The 9,090-nt window shown below is 41.5% G+C and overlaps 1 protein-coding gene across 1 annotated transcript; it reads right to left on the bottom strand.

Moving 5' to 3' along the window:
- Nucleotides 1-1,967: 1,967 nt before the first annotated feature.
- On the bottom strand, nt 1,968-3,247 carry LOC119482169 (lymphocyte antigen 75-like). The gene is made up of 4 exons (XM_037759591.1): nt 3,157-3,247; nt 2,920-3,035; nt 2,655-2,889; nt 1,968-2,556 (listed from the first exon to the last, which is right to left on the bottom strand). The coding sequence occupies exons 1-4, from the start codon at nt 3,245-3,247 to the stop codon at nt 2,195-2,197; spliced, it is 804 nt and encodes a 267-aa protein (XP_037615519.1). The 3' UTR covers nt 1,968-2,194.
- Between the last annotated feature and the right edge of the window lie 5,843 nt (nt 3,248-9,090).

Raw genomic sequence — 9,090 nt, 5'->3', positions numbered from 1 at the left:
GCAGCGCACCACACACACACAAATACATTCAGCCACGTGCACACTCACATAATAGTGGAGATGCAGTAACCAGAAGCCAGCCCTTACTGGGCTCCCAACAGTAGGTTTTTTATATTAATGCTGTCTGACTCTGAGCTGAGGTAGAAAAAGAAACTGTAAAACTCCCCTGCCAGGAAGTGAAAATAGATAAATTGGGCGTCTGGATTTTAAAGCTTCTGCAGAATTTGCTTCCCTAATCACACAAGGGAGAGTCAATTCCAGAGATGGAGAATCTTGGTTGGAAAACACTCTCCTGCTGATTTTCACTTGTGTCAGTCAGGTAACCAGCAGACAGCAATCTGAGGGCACGCGAGGATACAAAGGGAACAATGAGGTCAGATAATATGTCGGTGTAAGCCCATGTAATCTCTTCGGTGTGAACAGAAGCACTTTAAAGTCATATGTCTGGGAGCTTCAGCCTCCGCTATATTTAACAATGGTTGAATTTTTTTTTGCAACAGCGTCTTGAATTTTTAATGCGGTAGTGAAATGAGAGCACAAGCTAGCTTAAGTGTAGTGTAAGAGTTGTGACTGTGACATTCAGACGGTACCTAATTTAAATATCTTTTGCACAAATATTTTTTGTTTTCGGGGCCAAGACCTAGTTTTTAATTTTAGCGAGTATTGACTGAAATTTGAATGTCATTGACGATGACTACTACAATTTTTACTGCAGAAAAGCTGGGAAAAATAAAGAAAAAGCAGGGAAACTTAGAGAAATGTTGTTATTTTCTTTGTACTTGCCACCTCCATGTAGAGCAGGGGTTGCCAAACTTTTTGGATTGTGGGCTATATACAGAAAAATATAAGGATTCATGGGCCAAACAATAGTAAATGCGTATTTTTCAACCAGTTACACTGCAAGAAAATCAGTGTTTCTAGACCAGACAACCCCATGTGCCGGTGTACAAAGTGTGGGACGGATGTTTAGTTTCATAGTATCTTCAAACATTATACTCTTTCAACACCGTAACTGATTGTTGAGCAAATTAAGCAAACACACTTCCACTTGAATTCTGTGAAAAAGTTCACTTTCACTCGCTGTCACGTGCGTGCGTGCGTGCATGTGTGCAAGCGTGTCAGTGCTGGAAGTATTCATATCCTTTACTTAAAGGGTGGGTAATGTATTTTAGAAACATTTTTGGTATGTTTTGCTGAAATTCTCGTTTCATCCCGACAGTAATCAATAAATCAAATGCTCTGACAAAAAAAAAAGAGAAAAAAGTCTTGTATCTATGGCTTTCGCAGGACTGTAATAAGCCCGTCCAGTCATTTCCTGCCTGTCTACATACCTGCGTGCACTGTGCCTGTGCACTAGTGTACTCTTGCTGGTTTCTCCAATATTACCTACCCAAGCTTTAAGTAAAATTAGCAGTGTTACGGTTATGTTATTGTAATTGCTGTGCTATATTATATTAGCTTGTTAAAGTGTTGTTCCTATTCAATATAGACACACATATGAAATCAACTTTTATTTTGAAATAATTCTACCGAGTCAAATAAGAAACTTGAAGCCAAAACAACTCCTCATACATACCCGGTATTTATTTTGGACTAAGAATTACAATTAAAACACATCACACAGCGGCATTGATGATGAAGTACTAGCTCCGTCGTACCAAGTAGCCCTACATTTTATAGCACATATAATGCATGCTCACCATGGGTTTCTGATAAGCCTATAAGCACAGCTAAAGTTGGGTTTCAATTTCAGAGCTCCGTCTTTTTTCTTTCTTTCTTCTGATATCTTTTCCCTTCCTTGTAGAAGACCTTCCCATCAGGCTGCTCTCTCCATTTCAGGGTGACTCCCGATACTTTCGTCTCCAGTCTGTCCTGGAGCTGGGAAACACAAATGGTAGCCATTTCAATAGACATCAACTTTGCTTGGGAACCCAGAGAGGACGTGGATAGATAGATAGATAGATAGATAGATAGATAGATAGATAGATAGATAGATAGATAGATAGATAGATAGATACGTGCCTTTTTCAGGATGTCTGCTTTCACAGCAGGGTCATTCAGATCCAGAGAGGAGTCCTCCGGCTTTATCCTCAGCCTTACTACCTGCCTCTTTACTGTTGCAGAATGAACAGAGAAATGAAGCATTAGTTTGCTGGTCTATATTACTTATATGATACCATAAAAGGACAGTAAATCACTCACCAGGTGTGATGCTGTAGCAGACAAACGGTAATCTCATTTCACAGTTATAACCCCTCCATTTTCCTGATTCTTGCAAAGCTGCAACACCACATACATGTACCAATGAGCCAATTGGGTTTAAGTAATCCCAGTAGCTGAATTTGTAGTTGCTACCATCAGACCAAGTCAAATTGGGATGTCTAAATAGACCAATCCATGCCCTGCCTCCACTCCACACCAAACTCTTGATCTCCTGGTTCTCAGTGTCGTTCCTCACAGTGGCCAGGTCTATGTAGTTCTCCCTGCAGTACCTCTGAGCACTGGACCAATTCATTCTTTCATTCACAACAACAAATTCAGGATCCAGCTGTGTTCCTGCAGTTAGGGTTGGAGAGGGGGAGGAGGAAATGTCACATACTGAAATTCAAAATAAAACATTTTCAAGATCAGAACATGCCTCGCTAGATCCTCACCTCTGTAACAGATAAATGGATATTCATCATTACAAAAATAATCAAACCACGTTCCATCAGTTCCAAAGACCACACAGAACTGATCACCTGAAATAAAATTTGGTTCACTGGAAGTAGGTCTCCAGGGCCTGTATTGAGACCCAATCCCTCTGTAGCCATCAGACCACCTCCAGACGATTGCCATGTACAGACCAATCCAGACTTCAGAGCTGTGGCCGGAAGATGAAACTGTGTTCATAAGTTAGTTCATTTCTTCAGTGTTTGCAATGCTGGCCAGGTCTGTGTATGTCCGTCTGCAGTAGGTGGCAGCTTCAGGCCAAGTCTTTAAATCAGCAACATAGTGGTACTGACGGTGAAGGCATATGGAGGGGATGAGCCACCCTATGGGGAAAACACAATCTCTTAAATATAAGGTGGTTCAAACTATTACAGCTCATAGTATTACAATACTCCACAGTAATAAGCACTGTTAGACATCACAAATATCAGAGAATTCACTGACCTGAGAGACTCAAGACACCCAGCAAGATCCTTTCCATCATCATGATGATCTGTGGACTGTGTGTCTCAATGTGCGACCCCAGCTCTTTCATTACTGTTCGTAGGCAAATCTATGGAAATTCAAGTGCGGCTTTTCTCCGTCACGGACAAAATCCACCGGCCTGTTAATGCAAAAAGCTATGCAATGGATGACTTCATGTAAATGTTTTTTTTTTTTAAATTACAGCTCGATGCTGAGTCACAAGTTTATTTTGGGGCAGTTCGATTTGCATTGGAAACTGTCTTCCCAAGAACAACGTCAGAATCAGTTGATTCAGCCGCTGTTTTTTTTCCTGTTTCCAACTGACCGTCAACATTGCTATTTTTAAACCGTGACCACAATCGTTCCCTGACCTTAACCATGTGGTTATTATGTTCCTCATCACAGCGGCCCGGGTTCGATTCTGACCTGCGGCCCTTTGCTGCATGCCACCCCCTCTCTCTCCCCCTTCAGAACTCTCACAAACTTTTGATTAACAAACTATTTAGATGTACATTTATGCATGCATTTATACATATAAAAAATGGTTAGTGACGTTTTATAAACACTTAACACTGCAATTCATGATTAATTCAGGTACCAGACATACTATGACTTTTTATGTGGTTCTCATAGTAAACCAGTCATAGTATAGTACGTCAGTGGGCCTAGACCCTAAAGGGCACTGCATCACATTTTCTCCGCTTGAAGGGCCCCTCAGAGGGCACTTCATCATGTTTTCTCTTCTGGAAGGGCACCCCAGAGGGTATTGCATCACGTTTTCTCCATCTAAGGGCACCCTGGACGACACTGCATCACATTTTCTTCAACGGAAAGGAAGCCCAGAGGGCATCGCATCACATTTTCTGCACTGGAAGGGACCCCTTTAAGGCATTGCATCACATTTTCTTCAATAGAAGGGCACTCAAGAGGGCAGGGCATCATGTTTTCTCTAATGGAAGGGCACTGCATCACCTTTTCTCTACTAGAAGGGCACCGTAGAGGGAAGGGCATCATGTTAACCGAGACCACCAGTGCCTGGAATGATAAAACAACAAAACAAGCCATTTGGTTATATTCTAATCATGATAATACCCTTCTGTGTACATTGTGGCAGCTGTTTTGCATTGTACACTGCTGATGTGTCCGTGGCTGCACAAATTTGTTTTTTTACAGTCACACACCTACACGTTCTCTCAAACTCTGCGATGGTAAAACACAGAGCTGGCCAAATAAGAAAGAGTTTTTTAGAAGTAATTTACATCTTCTCTGGGCGTATGAATGGGTTTGTGTTGCAGGATTGATTTTTAGAGACTTGACTTTTTTAGGATGTCTGCTTTCATAGCAGGGTCATTCAGATCCACAGAGGAGTCCTCTGTCTTTATCCTCAGTTTTAATACTTACAGAGAAATGTACCTCTAGTAGTATCTCTCTATACAGATAGTTTTGGTGTCCGGGTTTTGACTCACCTCTCACTGATAAGTCTGCATCCACTCCACAATAAGGGGGGAATGGATAATTCACAGAATACGTTTTTCTTGGGGAAAGAGTCACTATGAAAACTGTGTTAAGGTGGCGAAGGCTGGAGACTCTGGACATTTAAGTATTGGACGTTAGGTAACTTGAATTAGGGAGAGAGAGAGAGACAGGAAATTCCACCTAAAGTTTTATTATCCGCTGTTCATAAAAAAAATATTGATTATAGCCTCTGAGTTTATTTGGAAAGCTTGAGGTTGCTCGCTTTGCTTGACTTGATGTACATAGTTTTGCCGCAGTCTGCATTTCCAGAATAACAAATTTTCCTTTAAATATGTCAAAATGTATTTATTTGTATCTGAATAGTATTCTGTTTTTTGCCTGTTTTTCAACAGGTGAGCTTCACTAGACATGAGGAAGAATGTTTTTTTTACAAGGTCTTCCTTCATTTTCTGTTTTCGATTGAACAAACAAATATTCTAAAAGCACACATTTCTTTCCGGGGTCATCTGCCCCCTCGCATTTATTTAATTTCCCTCATTCTTTTTTCTCTCGTCTTTTGTGAGATTCTGTTTTCTCTCCTCAGACACCTAAAAAGTGCATCCTGGCGACTAATTTCCACTGTGCTTATTTACACCACGCCTTGTTTCCCCGCTCTCTGACAGCAGCTGTTCACAGTAAACATCGACATGTCAGCTACCCCACTATTTCCCCCTGCGTCTCTCCGCCGTAATTATATGTATCAGTTTCTAGGCAGAGAAATAACTGCACACAGCACTCCCCGCGCCTCAGAAAAATAGTGACAGAGCTCCCTCCTTCCTGGAGTGGAGAGTCTACTGCAGGGTTGTTGAAGTTAACGTATATACAGTACACTGCTGATTTATGTATGGAGAGGACATCTGCTGTGTAGGTGACAGGCCTCGTATGTGTCAGCAGTGCCACAAGTTTGCGTACTCAATATGTCAATATGATTGTGTTTGAATCCGTATGCATGTTATGCGTATAGCAAGGGTCAGGAAAGAAGTTATCCTTGTGAATCCACTCTTACCAGTATTACTTTTTTTTGCATTTCTTAAGTATTTCTCAACACCCTTTAACATCTCGCTGGTTGTTCTGTTGCGATCCATACATCATTCCTGGTTTGTTTTGATGACGCTGGGGGAGTGCTATCTAACACTTTGCTTTAAAATCGGTCATAGGTGTTGAATTTAGGTCGAGAACTAGTGACTGTGAAGACCACAAGAAATTATTAATTTTCATACTTTCAGATTTTCCAGACGCACCTGTCTCTCCTCTTGTTTGTTTGTTTGTAAAGGCTTCTTGAGGTTGTACCACAGACTGAACATAAGAAGTGGACGTAGTCACCGTGATGTCACCCATTGGTTTGTGCACTGCCGTTTTGAAACCTTGAGTTCTGCATTTTGGCCGTCGCTATCTTGGTTTTTGGCCGTCACCATCTTTTTTTTTGCAAACAGAAGTGGCATGAGAGGGTGGAGCTAAGTACAACCGAATGCTGATAAATACATTTTTAGGTGACCTGAATGTTACAATTAACTTTCATGAACTGAAAACACACTGTGAAAGGGTTAAAGTTGTAAGACGAAAACACGGACAACTCCCAGACTGGACAACGCCGTGGTAGCGACCTGTCAATCGCAAGGTAGCCACGCCTTAAAGGTCTTTGCGCATCAAGTCTGTATTTTTTTTATGCATTTTTTAAATCCGTCATCTGATAAAAATCGTTACGCACAGTAAACCTTGCACTCTGAGTCCGATGTGTTTTATTACCACAATTGTATTGCCACAATCATCTTTAAATTCCGTATCTCTGTATTTTTTATTAAGTGTTTTGTGCTGGGAGACACTGATTGTTTATCAGATGACGTTTTTACACGGACGATGGCTCTGAGTGGTCAAAGAACCCTCTTTTTGGCTTTTGACGGATGCGAAAAAACACAGAGAATCAAACCTGTTCCAAAAACTTTAATGTAGGACGAAAGCTTCGGAGTGGGAGTGTAAACGCGATCGACACTTCGTAATGTATTTATTTTTAAACGTGCGACAACTTCGGATGAAATAATACGGACTTGTTGTGCAAAGGCCCTAAAGCATACCCTGCTTTATGGTCTATTTGACTCTAAATGGATCCATAATTTACTAAGATCACTATCTTAGTTTACTGTGTTAGCATGATAATAGCATTAAACACAAAGTACAGCTTATGCAAATTTCAATAGTTATCAGGTATTTGGTTATAAACCAAAGTATTGGACAAATTAACATTAACATTAGGACACATTCTTTTGGGAACCACGAATGTCTGTACCCAGATTTGTGCTAGCGCGGCTAAAAAGACTTCCTGAAAAAGTTAAATGGAAGTTTTGATAAAGTATGGTCCTCCTAGTGAAGACTTCTGTTTCACACTGTGGGTTTTAGAAGATTGAAAGCAACCAGCCAATTAGGTAATCACAAGAAAATGTCAGTAGATGTGGAAAAAAAACGTCCCACTCATCCTACTCTACATACTGTACATGGTGACAGGAACACTCTTCAGCTTTTTCCTTTTCAGTCAGCGAGCCTAAAATAACATCTGGTCCAATGTGCAGTCTCTGATATGAAAACAATCAATTTGGCCACAATGAAATAGAAATGAAAGGGGACGTTTCAACAAAAGCAAATTTACTGTGATAGATTATCCAGCTCAGGAGATGTAAAAGCTGTGGTAGTAGCAGCATGAAATAGCATCAAGCAGTTCCTTCTGAAGGGATGGAAACAAGCCCTGATTTCTCCAACTATGCTGACTGCGTGACGACAACCTGGAAAACCACGACGACTTGCAAAAGCATCAATATTATCCTTGTTATCCTTTAGTGGCATTACGTGTGATTGACACGACCAGACAGCGGAGTGACCTTCAGTTTGACAGACTGGAATGCGAAACCACACTAGTTTGTCTCGTCGTGGCAGCACCCACCTGAATATATATCACACACTGTCACCACCTTCAACTGCAGCTGGCGTGCGTCGAAAACACATACATGCGCGGCATATACAGCGCCACGTGCACGCGCGCAAAAACCGAGCTCATTTCATGGCAGAGCAGAGGCCCATCTGTGTGGCACAGCCGGCTGCTGCCGAGGTGAACAGCAGCAGGATGGATGGCGGTGTGAAGGGCTGTAACGGTCGCATTGTGCTCCATCGAAGGAGGAATTGATTATGTTCACTTGGATGGTTGCATGGCTTCTCGCTGGAGCGGTGGTAGACGTCTGATGGAGCCGCGTGATAGGGATGAGCAGGCACTGAAGAGGTTTTTGCGAGGGGAAGGGTGCAGGGGGGGTGCTGGAGGGACAGATGGGTGCAGATTGATAGATAGATATGATAGAAGTCTACCTTATGTCTTTCTATGTACTTTGGGGGCGTTCGCTTAAAGGAACAGTGTGTAACATTTCAGGGGGATCTATTAGCAGAAATGGAATATGGTATTCATAACTATGTTTTCATTAGTGTATAATCAACCTCAAGCTAAGAATTGTTGTGTTTTCGTTATAGCTTAGAATGAGCCCTTCATATCTACATAGGGAGCGGGTCCTCTTAGCTCTGAGAATATCTAGTGAATGTACAGTGGCTGTTTGTGCAGAAATAAATGCTGCAGCTCCTCCAGACCAACAGAGGTTTCCCGTGTCTTGTGAAGTGACAGGGCTCCGCAGCGAGAAACGTTATCGTCTCCGACCAAAACTCCGGTGTCTACGGCCGCGGTCGGGAGGCTGAAACAGGAAAAGCCAACACTAGGATCAACAGTGATTCATGGAGAGACCTTCGTCTGGTCAGCTAACATTACTGCCAAGCAGCTGAAATATAGAGTGATATTGTGGTTTTAGCTGACGTGTGTCGCCTCACTGTTGATACTCGTTCATGTCTATGTAAAGCGAGCACAAGCGCGAGCCCAACGCTGACTTTCGTTGACTTAACGGCCACAGGTGTCGCTGTTAACAAGCATTTCTGATTCTTACAAACAGTCCCTTTAAGGCCTGGTCACACCAGAATTTAAAAAATTTGCAACAAAATCTGTTCAGTCCATTGTGATTAGTTGATTCAAACCCACATTTCCACCTTTAACCTTATTAATTCTCCTCCTAAAGTCATGACTTGTACATTATCTGAAAGGCTGAACTAATAGATAAGTGATTTTTGAAGCGAGTCAACCAAAGATTAAAAATAATACATCTAGAAACTGATTTCCAAGAATGTAAATGATCATGTTTTTATTCAGAATCATATATTTTCCAAAAATACACCCAGATTCAGTGCACATAATTTAAATTCAGTCGTCTTGTGCCACAACTTTCAGTCATGCGTGACGATCAAACATTGTTTCTCAAGTTGAATGTTCTATTTGTTCAATTATCTTCAATATGCTCCTTTTCTTGTATAATATTCAGT

This window comes from Sebastes umbrosus, chromosome 22, assembly GCF_015220745.1.
Source record: "Sebastes umbrosus isolate fSebUmb1 chromosome 22, fSebUmb1.pri, whole genome shotgun sequence".
NCBI lineage: Eukaryota > Metazoa > Chordata > Actinopteri > Perciformes > Sebastidae > Sebastes > Sebastes umbrosus.
This window is presented reverse-complemented; position numbering and strand designations above follow the sequence as displayed.

Coding starts and splice junctions, on each gene's coding strand:
- LOC119482169 (XM_037759591.1), bottom strand. CDS start 3,247: ATGAAAGAGCTGGGGTCGCACATTGAGACACACAGTCCACAGATCATC. Junction 3,036..3,156: donor GGGTGTCTTGAGTCTCTCAG/GTCAGTGAATTC, acceptor TTTTCCCCATAG/GGTGGCTCATCCCCTCCATA. Junction 2,890..2,919: donor ACACAGACCTGGCCAGCATT/GCAAACACTGAA, acceptor AACTAACTTATG/AACACAGTTTCATCTTCCGG.